We start from the raw sequence: 12,520 nt of genomic DNA on the forward strand, positions 1-12,520 counted from the left end.
AGGCACGTATAGGGCGCCCTAATGTGTGGACGTCATTGCAAATGGCGGATAATAGCCGAGATGTGCGTTCCAGAGCTGGGGCGGGCCTCTTGCGTTCCAGAAAGGACCGGGCCTATAAGGGCGGAAGTGCTGTATAGAAGCAGAGGCAGTGTAAGCAGGAGGTTGCTGAGTAGCGTGCGGGGCTGGCCGGTTCTGCAATCATCTGGCTATGGCAGACCAAGCCGTCCTCCTGCTCAGGAAGCAGCTGGCAGGTAATTCTGTGGGCCGTGGTCATTATTATTCCGTTGTCTTGCTCTGTTCTCTTCTTCCACTATTGTTTAGCAGGTCTCTGAGTCGGCTGCCACTAGGCTAATTCGTGTTGGTGGTTACGCTACTACGTTCAATAACAAGACTTACGGATACCGAGGTCTGCAAGGCTGAGATTTCCCCTAGCATTGATTATTCAAACAATGGTAGTTCTACAAATCCCATAAGGCCCAGCATCGCACTGACTGGGTCCTCTGGGACTTGTTGTTCCACAGCAGTGTCAAGTCACAGATTGATTGTCTGATCTATTTCACCCACCGTCTTAAATAATAGAAAATACCAAAAATCCTATCCTTTAGTTCCTGATGTGAGGGTCTGTTTTTTTTAATCCCACAAAAAGTTGTAAGAATGTTCTAGTTAATGTCCTCCCTATAGTCTGGGTACATACTAGTAATTGATTTGGATCTAAAATTGTGAATTTATACACCACCACCATATATGAAAGCTTGTGAACTGCAAAAGTGTGGTTGTTTTACTTGATTTCTTTGGCCATTAACTCCAGTGCGTTTAACTTGTGTTACATGCATTATGCTTCAAATTTCAGACTTCTTATCTAAGAAAATGCCTTTGGATGGGAGAATATGATTCTGGGGGTGTGGTATGCGCCTCCGACAGTGGGGATCCCAACTGCCGGTGCTCTGATAGGGGGGCGAGTGCAATGAAACCCCTTGCGGGCTCGCTGTGCTCACCATGCTGCAGGACCGGTGACTCGCTATGCTCACCACAGGTTCCATTATCCCTCTATGGTCGTGAACCCCCACAAGGGAGAATAGCCTATGTGAGTCGAGATCCTCACTGTCAGAGTGTCATCCGGTTATGAACAACCTAGTTTTTTAGTTACTCCATTACAGCCCTAATGACTTATTCCCATTCAGATCTGGTTTTAGACCAAGCAGATCCCTCTCCCTAAACAAACACACACACACACACACACACACACACACACACACACACACACACACACACACACACTATAGAGGGGGAGGGGGGATTGCTGATTTTATTTATTAACTGTTTTCTATATAGCTCACTTTACAGTGAATATTTGAACATTCACATCAGTCCCTGCCCCAGTGGAGCTTAGAATCTATATTCCCTAATACATGTACACATACAGACATTCTAGGGTTAATTTTGTTGGGAGCCAATTAGAGAGGGGGAGGACAGGAAGGAGGGAAGGGTCTACACCAGGGCTGGGCAACACCGTCCCTCCAGATGTTAAGGAACTACACATCCAGTATGCTTTGCATTAGTTTTGCTATGTGGCCATGCTGAAACTGATGCAAGGCATGCTGGGATGTGTAGTTCATCAACATCTGGAGGGCTGGTGTTGCCCAGCCCTGGTCTACACACTTATAAATTAGGGCCTTTAGGTTCTGGGCCAATTATCCACAATATTATAATGTTTGGTTTGCGGAGGTGCTATCTGAAACATTGATAACTGTTCAAAGAGGAGAGAAACAAAAGTAGTTTCAGGAATTGCATCCAATTCCAGCAACTACTTTTGTTTCTCTCCTCTTTGGGAGCCAATTAGCCTACCAGTATATTTTTGGATTGTGGGAGGAAACCCACACAAATACGGGGAGAATATACAAACTCCGCACAGTTAGGGCCATGGTGGGATTTGAACTCATGACCTCAGTGCTGTGAGGCAGTAATGCTAACCGTTACACCATCTGTACTGCACACTCGCATATGTACATTATTTGGCTGTCTTCCATGGAGATGCTTGACCCCAGGAAATACCTGGTGAGGTCACTAAGTGGCCACAGTCCAAAGAAGAGGTAGCACCACTGACTGGGGAGGGGGTGGGGATGGAGCAGAGGAAAGGCACCAGCTTCACGCCGAGGATGGGACTGGGTAGGTGGTGGATATTCCAGGCTGTGTTATGGGGATGCGGTCGACAGTAATTATGTTGACTGTCAATTGGTCAACAGGCTGAAAGATTGACACAAGCAAAAGGTTGACAAGTTAGTCATACTTTATAATCCAAGTGGGCATAGAGTGAGAACATAAACTCATGTTGACCTCTTGCCTGTCGACTAATAGTAGTCAATCTAATGACTCTCGACCCTAAGCCCCATACCTGTGTTATGCACAGCCTTCTGTAGTACGACCATTTTATGGACCTCATTGAACACTATCATTTTAATGTTAATTTTGAAATTAGATTTATTTCCCCATGCTCCCTTTATTTTGTTGGGTATTAATGATACCCTTACTAAACTTGAGCATATAACCAAATTATTAGATATAATTTTATTTATTGTAGTGTTACCTTTCTTTTGTACAGGTGGAAAATGTTTATTTTTTTAAAATTTTGTAAAGAGAATTTTTTTTGGAACACCGTTAAAAATAAAATAAAACTAATGGGAAAACCTTTTTAGGCTATTAAATCCATTCCTTAATACAATGCTCTCCTACTGTGCTTATGACCCATATATAATGTTTGCATAAGACCTGTTGAGGCTAATCTGCACACATGGCTACAAGTGGGAGACACTAGGCTAGTGATGGTGACACCTACCTGATTACACAGCAGTAGTATAGACCATGGTGGACATATGGCTCTGCTACACAGAATTGGGGAATATGTCTTGTGAGAATGTTTCCCTTCCACTCTCAACAGGCATGATGTGCTTTGTGGCAAAACCTCAGTCTTTCTTCACCTGTTTTCTGGGCTGTCAACCCTTACATCCCCAGCTGCATACACTAATGTCTCCAATATACAACCACTTGTATATCAGAACTGTTGATTAACTTAGATCAATTCTGTTTGATACTGGAACTGTGGATTGTTGATCTGTCCTTCATTAAAGGGAATTAAATAATGATAAAGGTCTTCATCAGAAGTATTGGTAGTATATCCCCCCCCCCCCCCCATCTCTGCAATAATTACGTGTTGTTGGCATTTCTGTAATGCCTACATAGCATCACCCCAGATTTTTTTTTTTTTATAAATATCATAGCAAACAGCGCTGAGCGATCTACAGAGAAATGCTGAGTTTGGCCATACAAATCTCATGGTAACAGAAGAAGGCATATGGCCCTGCCATAACACGTCAAAGAGCTAGTCTACATGCTGTGGTGGGGGCTAGAATGGGGCCTTACTGGTGCCTAATCTGATGTAAAAGTGCCAGTGGAAAGTCCTGATGTTGCATGGGTGGCACAATGGCCAGGTTATGCGTGATGTACATTTCTATGTGGCCATAAGTCTTCCCTGGGCTATGAAGAAGAGGATGGTATTTAGACATTAGTCTTTAGGTTTCTTCCCTATCTCTTGATGGTCACTTGGGTTACCTGGTAAGTCCTTTTACATGTTAACTTTTTTTCAGAACTGAACAAGAACCCTGTTGAAGGATTTTCTGCTGGATTGATTGATGACGATGATATCTATAAATGGGAAGTGCTACTCATTGGGCCACAGGACACATTATTGTAAGTGTTTTCTCTTTCGTCTGGTCCGTTACTATAGTTCAGGATACATTTAAACTGTAAAAGCTCTATACTGCTTTGTGTGCAAAATTGTCGTCTTAAACTAAAATGCACTGTACAGATGTACCCGAGATCAGCTCTGAAGCTGCTTGTGGTGGTTGTGGGTTGTCTGCCACAAAAGTGGGCAGGCTATTTACTGTCTGAATCCATGCCATGCAAAATTCAGACTGGTCTGTGGGCCAAGGAAGTTCCTACCCAGAAGTAGACTGCAGCCACTGACTATATACTAGTGTATTTGGTATTTGTAAAACTTTCAATTATTATTATTTTTTTCCCCAGTGAGGGCGGTTTCTTTAAAGTGCACCTTACGTTTCCAGTTGACTATCCCTTGAGGCCTCCAAAAATGAAATTCATCACAGAAATCTGGCATCCAAATGGTAAGCTGTAATAACCGTGCTAGACGGACCTAAAAATATTGTATGGGATTTTTCAGGCATTGCCCAACATAAATGAGTCGGTACTTAGCTCCTGAATTCCACAACTAGATGCTCCTTTTCAATGCGAAGATCAGAGCAGTTTTAGAAATACCAGAATCTGAGAATGAAAGCCTTTACTTCTGTCCTGTTTATTGTACCCCTCCTAAGCAAGTTTAAGAATTTGTAATTGGAGTACAATCTAAATATGCATGCAACAGTGTCACTAGTAGATTAGACAGATCAGTTGTCCCATAATGGAAGATGGCGTAATAGATAGAACAGGCTGGCAGCTCCCCTTCTCCATTCACTGGGCAAATTTGTTACTTCATAGTAAGCAACCTCGGTCTTGCTTTATGCAAGAAAGGGTCACGGCATCCAGGAAAATGCCTAGCTGTCTATGACAAAGTATTTTTTCTTACATCTTTTATTATTTCCTCTTTCCAGTTGCAAAGAATGGCGATGTTTGTATATCAATCCTTCATGAGCCGGGTGAAGATAAATTTGGTTATGAGAAGCCTGAGGAACGCTGGTTGCCAATTCACACAGTGGAGACAATCATGATCAGTGTTATTTCTATGCTTGCTGACCCAAACAGTGACTCTCCAGCCAATGTAGATGCTGCAGTGAGTAATAATCATTGCATACTATGGAATGCTTCTTGTCATGGGAGGAAAACCATTTTTTTCTTTCCACTTTGGAAGTGTCAGGGAAAAGGCAGGCGTGGTCATGTGTTTTCAGGAAGTGGGTGTGTCTGCTCCAGCTCCTGTCAGCCTGTTTCTATCGAAAAGGCAGAATGGGTTCTAGGTTACGTACAGACTGTGAAATAATTTGCAGAGTAATGGATTTAAAGCCAATCACACCTGCGTGCTTTTTGCAAGGTATTTGCAGCCTTGCCCAGGATGGCTTTTTAATCTGGCTGGGTGTCCATGATCTTACCGCAGGGCTCTGCTAAATTGTCCCTACTGCAATCTGGTCTGAATAACCCCCTCTATCCATAGACAGCTGTAGATGCTTGCTGGACAACTGCATGTCACATACAGTAAAGCCGATCTGCCGTTTCATAATAAGTCTCCTACACCGCTCAGTGTTTGTGTTTGACTGCATGCACCCTGTGGTCACTAAGTTTGTGCGGCACATAAAACCTAGTGATGTCGCAAACTACCTTGATCTAGGATGGAACATGAGTGTTTGAACCTTCAGCTAACAATTTATTTGATTGTGTGCAAACAATCACTGTTAAAGAGCATTTATTCTGTTGTCTGAACAAATGCCCTTCACTCCAGTGTATACCCAGCATGAGTTAACACAGGTGATCCCTGGTGTTGGTGGGGAGGATCTTTTGATGTCAAGTCAGGCCCCAGATCTTCTGGAGCATCGCGTAAGCTACTCAGCCAGTTGCCCACAGTGGTTGGGTGGTAGGGAGAGGTGGGGGATTCAATTGATAGTGATTGCTTTTCCCCATCTCTGCACGGCTGCATTTGCAGTTGTGCACATTGGTGGGCTCAATGATTTAAGTGGTGTCTCAGCTGCTTAAAGTGGTTACACTGCAGACTGGATCCAGGTCATTGGCAGGTAATCTTTCAGACTTTACCCATGTCTCAATGATGCAAGATCTGGTGGTACTTGGTGATGACATAATCTCTAGTTGCAGGTGATGCACCTCTCTGGTCTTTTTAGCGTATCCAGGATAACTCCTGCACATTACAGCCTACGCCGGTTGGACCCAGGTAGTGGCCCCATGGTAGATGCTTTCACATCAAGCTAGGACCCAGGTTACCCCAGCAATATCCTGGGTTAGATTCTTGTTTTGAGAAAAGTGCGCTCCTGCGTTGACACATATATCACAGATCCAACCTGGCATTTGGAACACTGTTCCAATATGGATGAAATCAAGATGCATTTACACTGCAGTGCTGACCCAGGATATTTCCAGGTTGGTACCATGTGCAGTGTCTCATGGAATCCACTGGCCCTGTGGTGCCTATATCATGCTGAGGGCAAACCCAACCCAGGAAAGTTACTCTGCTGCCTGCAGCCGCCATCTGTGTGGTGAATAGACATTGCAAACGGGCATCCGTTCACCTCTGCTGTCTACATAGCGGGGCAGACAGCAGCAGAGGCTACATGGTCATCCATTGATGTAAATGGGTCTCGGGTCGGATGACCCAGGTGACCTGTTTACGCTGCTCCTGAACACTGGTCTCACTGGTGTTCAACCTGCAACATTTCCCTGGTTGGATTGCAAAGGGGCCATTTACACTGAGGCACCTGGAAATTGGCTTGGTGTAAAAGGGTATGAAATCCTGTGGCTAATGAAACAAATATTCTCTTTTTTTTTTTTTTTTTTTTTTTTTTTTTTTTATAGAAAGAGTGGCGAGAAGATCCAAATGGTGAATTCAAGAGAAAAGTTGCTCGTTGTGTTAGGAAAAGTCAGGAAATGGCATTTGAATGAGATGTAAGTACTTGGAGGTAACTGATATTTTAAGGTGTGTGTGATTGAAGCCCTTGTATTTCTGACTTTTCTTTTCTTGCAGTACATTTAAAAGAAGATATTCATTGCATCTGATGAGCAATAGCATTCACAGGCAGAAGCGGACTCCTGCTCACGTGTGGCATTTCACCGACCTCCGTTCTACCCTCCAGTGGGCAGTTTGCGTTCTGTTTTTATAAATTATATGATAGACTTCACATGTTTTAACTGCAAAACCTGCAGATCGGTTTTCAATCCACCAAGAGATCCTTATTTATTCAGATATATATTTTTGCATATGTCTTTTTATAAAGTAGCTTCCTTTACAGCACTATCCCTTGTACTGTGCTGGGGTCCTGATAAGGACATAATGTTTACCATACGCACCAGCTTCTGTGACTACCACAAGAATGTTTTGTGGCCATTGCCCTCTCAGCCACCTGCTACGAGGTTTACTCTAGCCAGATGTTCAATGCTAGTAGAATGTATGCGTTAGCTTTCGTTGCTGCTCATGGATGTTGGCCATTACAGTGTGTATACTGACACAGGAAGAGTCATGGGCAACGGGTGGATGTGTTGAGTCAAGATGCTTCAAACTTTTTTTTTTCTTTTTTTTTTTTTTAAGCCTATGCTGTAGAATTATTATTTTTTTTTTTTTTTTTTTTGTGAAGCAATTATTTGGTTACAAAATTAAACTATTTTTGAGATGTTTTGATAACTTTATTTGTGTCAGTTATACTATATGGCATTTACTTTCTATTGCTGAAAAGGTATGCATAATGTTAGGGAGCTTTCACATAAATGTGAACACTAATTGTAAGGCATTCAGACAAGTAGAATGTTCTTGGCTGTATAGATTACTGGTTATAATTCAGGGAGACCCGTAAATAACAGTTCATGTAAGGTGTTTTTTTTTTTTTTTTTTTTTTTAATCTTCATTTCTTAATACGTTCCCTCTGGCTGTATTCATAGAAAATTCTTTCTTAAGCTGTGTACACACGGGGGATATATTGTTGAGCAATATATTGCTCAGTGTCTCCTTTTCATCAGTGACCAGAGATGGTTGCTGATGAAAGGGAGCCGCAGAGGGAATCAGCTGGTCACTGGAGCAAGCTCCTGCCACCAGCGATCAATTAGGGGGCTAAAAACAGGAGCGTGCACCTGGCGATTTATCGCTGGTGAACACTCCAATCACTGGCAAAAATGGGCGCTCAGCGATTATAGCCCATGTGTACACACCTTAGTTGTCTACTGCAATGGCTGTGAGACTTCAGAAGCATTGGGATAACTGCAAAGGAAAGATGAGCACTGGGTCAATTGCTGGGAACAGTGGCTAAAAAGCCAGGCAGTATATATTGGCCAATACTTCTGGTGCAGCCACTCTGGGTTCTGTTAAGGCACATACACACTGGGTGATCTTTGAGCTGAATGCAGCTCAATTTTGTCATTTAAGCTGCCCAGTGTGTGGGCCAGCAGTGAGCGCTGATTCGTGCTCCCGCATCACCGGACACCTGCTGGTACTACCAGCAGGTGGGAGGATGGCTTTCGATAGTGTCTTGCAATGGAAGGTTATCTGTAGCCTGTGACAATCCCCCTGGCAAGAGGGAAATGAGGGAAATTTGACATAGATAGTGGTAGCGGCTCAATTAGTTTAATACCTTCAGGTGCATGAAAAGGAAGGGGTAATACTGAGTAAGTAAAATAATCCATGGTTTTCCTCAGCTCACTGAATGGTATTCGTAATCCATCTTTAACACTACATGATAGAATTACGATATATTGGTTACATATATGTGCGCAAATGTATGATGAGCTCCCAAGCTATCGTCAAGGCTTCTCTGTATATTAGGAAGTCACTAGCTCTATGCAGCACACCGTGAAAATCCAAGTGTTAATAAATATTGAGAGGAAGATATAAAATATACATAATTTTTTTTGAAGTGAGGGGGGGGAATAATGAAATGTTATTAAAGAAATGGTGGGAAAATAAAAAGTTCTGACGCCATTTCTATATAATGTAATATTTGAGTTAAATGTCAGTATTTTGTAATACAGTGAAAATCCTAAAAGACAACTTTAAGACCATATGATAATGTAGGTCTTAAACCATTTTGTGAGGTCTTAAACCATTTTGTGAAGATTGATTAATGCCAAAGCAAGTACCACTCAATTTCTTAGTGGTTAAAAGAAAAAAAAAACTTGGATTTTTGTCCTCCCTGTAAAATCCCTACAGTGTCATCTGTTGGGGGTAATACAGGTAATTGACTGTGGGTAGAGGGCTGGCCAGTTATATATGCACTAAAAGGTTCAGAGAACAAGCTCTGCCTCCTCTTACAGCAGTCAGGTTTTTAGGACAAACACAGAATCCACATTCTTCATCAATTTGCTGAAGTTTAATGGCAATGAATGACTGGAAAGAGTGATGGGGAGAGGCTTATATGGAAAAGGTGAAGATGGTGGGGAAGCAGTGTATGACAAGGAGAGTCCGAGAGAAAGTGGGTGATAGGGGCACTAGAAATGTCTGGGAGCTTGTTGTGCACTGCCTCAGGCTGCGTCTTCCTGTTCGATTTTAATTCAGTGAGATTTGATCTAATTGTATTACAGATGTTCCCAGTAGTGCGGTTACAGATGTTCCAAGTAGTCCCAATTACAGATGTTCCAAGTAGTCCCAATTACAGATGTTCCAAGTAGTCCCAATTACAGATGTTCCCAGTAGTGCCAGTTACAGATGTTCCCAGTAGTGCCAGCTACAGATTTTCCCAGTAGTGCCAGCTACAGATTTTCCCAGTAGTGCCGACACATTCTCCCTCCTGGGGTGTCCACGATACCCCTGGAGAGAGAATAAATTAGTGTAGCGAGGCACCGGGCCCACTGCATGGCGAGCGCAGCGAGCCCGCAAGGGGGGGCGATCCACGTCCCCCCCCCCCCTTGTTGGCATTTCGGCTGTCAGGATTCTGAACGCCGGGATCCCGACCGCCGGGATTCAATACTGAATCCAGCAGGAGCAGTGATGGCGTAGGACAGTGATAGCTAACCTTGACACTCCAGCTGTTGTTGAACTACACATCCCAGCATGTCCTGCTACAGTTTTACTATTTGGCCACACTAAAACTGATGCAGGGCATACTGGGATGTGTAGTTCAACAACAGCTGGAATGTCCAGGTTAGCAATAGCTGGCGTAGGAGGTGCACAATCTACTCCAGCACAATCATAAATACTTTTAGGTGGTGAACGTTGGGTGTATGGTCATGTGCCTAAGGCAGCAAGTGATCGTTGTTATGCCATTGCTGTGGTCGACCCATACCCCATCTTGCTAGTAGCTATGTCAACTTATAGCACATGGACTCTCAATTAGTGTACCACTTCACCTTGCTTTGCTAGCCATGCTTCACCCAGTACAGATTACTGGGGCAGATTTAAGCTTTAATAAGAGATAAATGCCCAGCCAATCACCTGCTAACTGCCATGTTACAGCCTGTGTTTGAAAAAGTCAGTAAGGAGCTGATTGGCTGGACATTTATCTCTCCTTATCACCATTGCATTTATCTCTTGTTAAGGCTGAATAAATCTGCCCCACTGTTCCCAATGGTGATTCATGATGATGGTAAAGTGTGAAAATTATAAATTTGAAATAAAATGTTACTCATGTTGCCCATTGTCATTGTGACCATGTTGACAAATTGATTATTGTCCTTATTACTGTCAACCGAGGACTGTACCCCAGCAATGATGGCTGTGGTTTTGCACCGAGAGGAAGAGCACCTTGCTACACCACTGGTTTGTTTTGGGGGTTTTTTGTGCTGATATTTAGAATGTAATATAGCATCCTGATCATATATCATGAAGCGGATGTAGTGTCTTATCTTGCTTTGGCAACTCTAGTCCTACTGCTCAATATTTTTCTGCAATAGATTATTACTATAGTTTATATGGCGCCACAAGGGTTCCGCAGCACCCGACTATATAGATGAGCAAAGAACACAAGAAAAATTGTGATTTACCTTACAAATGCAAATTAGGACAAGTACATGGTAAATAAAAAGACACTTGCATCAGGGGACACTGATGCAATTCTAACAGTGGCAGAGATATATTCTAAAAAAAAAAAAAACACATGAGGAGATAAGGCCCTGCTCGTTAAAGCTTACATTCTAAAGGTAAGGGGCAGACAGACTGGGGTGACAAAGTGGGGATAGAAGCGAGCATAAACAGAGGGTTAGGATGAGAAATAGTTTGATGGGTCTCATGGGACCTGTCCAACTGGGGATTTCCTCTTACTGTCAGCAACTGCATGTTAATAACTCAATTTGCTGCACAGTGGGTGGGTATTTTGCTGCCGCCACCACCACCACCACCAAACTCCTACCATGTAGCACCTAGAACTATGTTACTGCTCAGGCTTCTAACAAGCACCTGAATACTGCTATGTATGTGTCAACACCCTGCTAATGCTTCTGCACTTAGGTCGGTCAACCTTCCACTGACAGAGGCAGAGCTTGGAGACGCTGGGCTCACCCAGGTACATTTGGAGAAAGAGACTACATAGAAGGTGATGACTTTAGTATGGCCACATGATTTCAGACAATGGCCTTAACAAAAGTAACCATTCCACCACCAAGATCATTTTCCAGGACTAAATCTGTTGGATGGTCATCTATGGTGGCAAAATCTCACATTGTTTTGGCCAGCTCCGCAGTCCAGATATCCTCTTGCCATGGGTACGTCAAGCTCGATTCCATCTGGCACAGTAACTGTGGCAGTGCGATACAACTTTACTGGGGCCCCAGAGTCTCTTAAGCCTTTCCCTGCAGTTGCCACCACATATTTTGCTGGTGCCTTTTGACCATGCCAGTCACTTTGCAGAGTCCATCTGTTCCTCACCACAGTTCTTCAGACTGACTGGAGTGGGGAACAGTCTCTTTGTGTGAACTCCTATGGTTTAAACAAGCAAGCTGGGCTACAGCACTCAGGTTTGGGGGGAGTCTGGGGTGCTTACGGTCTAGGTCAGTTTATTCTCAGATGTCAGATTTTAACACAGACGTAGCACTTCTTGTCCAGTTGGTCTCTGATTACTTGCAGGGACGCTGTGAGTCAATAGCACCTTGGTTGGAAGATTCTTGTTTTGGGGGGAGGATAAGCAGAAGGATACTCCCTGGTTGTACAGTGTTTTGGGATTGGCTGCTAGTTGGGCACTTCTGCCGTGTGTCTAAATTGCCACATATTTGTCAGCTAGCTGAGCAGCCAGCATTAAGCTGAGTAGTCCCTGATGTAGCACTCACTCCTTCACTTCTGGCGCACCTATGATAGGTGGGTGGCGAATGGCTCATGGGTGCTGTTAGGGTTCTTGGGCAACTCCTGGAACTTTTACCTGTAGTACTCAGGAGCGATTAAGTATTGCTGGAGGCAGGTCTTAATCAAGCAGCACAGTGCTCAATAGCCACTCCTCCATACAGTGTGGTTTACTAGGTGGCTAACACACTCCAGCAAATCATGGCGTTTGCAAGTCCTTTCCATGTAAATGTCCATCACTGTCTGCAAACTGTATGTCCGGATCTGGATATATCAGCTTGCAAGTTTACCACACTACACTGGTGGTAGTATGTTAATTGTATTCTTTACAGACAGCCTATAGGTCATAGAATAACAGCAATGCAGTCTGCCTGTACATAAATGAAAAAGACAGGACATGGAATGTTGTAATTTATTGGACAGCATTTTCACCTGGCGGGCAAGCTCTTTTGCATGGCTGCCCCTCCCGCAGGACTTTTGTCCTCTTCTTTCAGTAGCTCGTGCCTGCTTTTTTCTCTGTCAGATTGCTATTTGTTGCCTCCT

The 12,520-nt window shown here is 43.5% G+C and overlaps 1 protein-coding gene across 1 annotated transcript; it reads left to right on the forward strand.

Annotated features, from left to right (window-relative positions):
- The first annotated feature begins 93 nt into the window (after positions 1 to 93).
- Positions 94 to 7,398, forward strand: LOC146011614 (ubiquitin-conjugating enzyme E2 G1-like). Its single transcript, XM_083151378.1, has 6 exons — positions 94 to 251; positions 3,642 to 3,744; positions 4,081 to 4,178; positions 4,662 to 4,840; positions 6,583 to 6,672; positions 6,752 to 7,398. Exons 1-5 carry the CDS (start codon positions 209 to 211, stop codon positions 6,667 to 6,669), a joined length of 510 nt encoding a protein of 169 aa, XP_083007504.1. The 5' UTR covers positions 94 to 208; the 3' UTR covers positions 6,670 to 6,672; positions 6,752 to 7,398.
- The last annotated feature ends 5,122 nt before the right edge of the window (positions 7,399 to 12,520 follow it).

This window comes from Crinia signifera, chromosome 1 (assembly GCF_055691185.1).
Source record: "Crinia signifera chromosome 1, ASM5569118v1, whole genome shotgun sequence".
Taxonomy (NCBI): domain Eukaryota; kingdom Metazoa; phylum Chordata; class Amphibia; order Anura; family Myobatrachidae; genus Crinia; species Crinia signifera.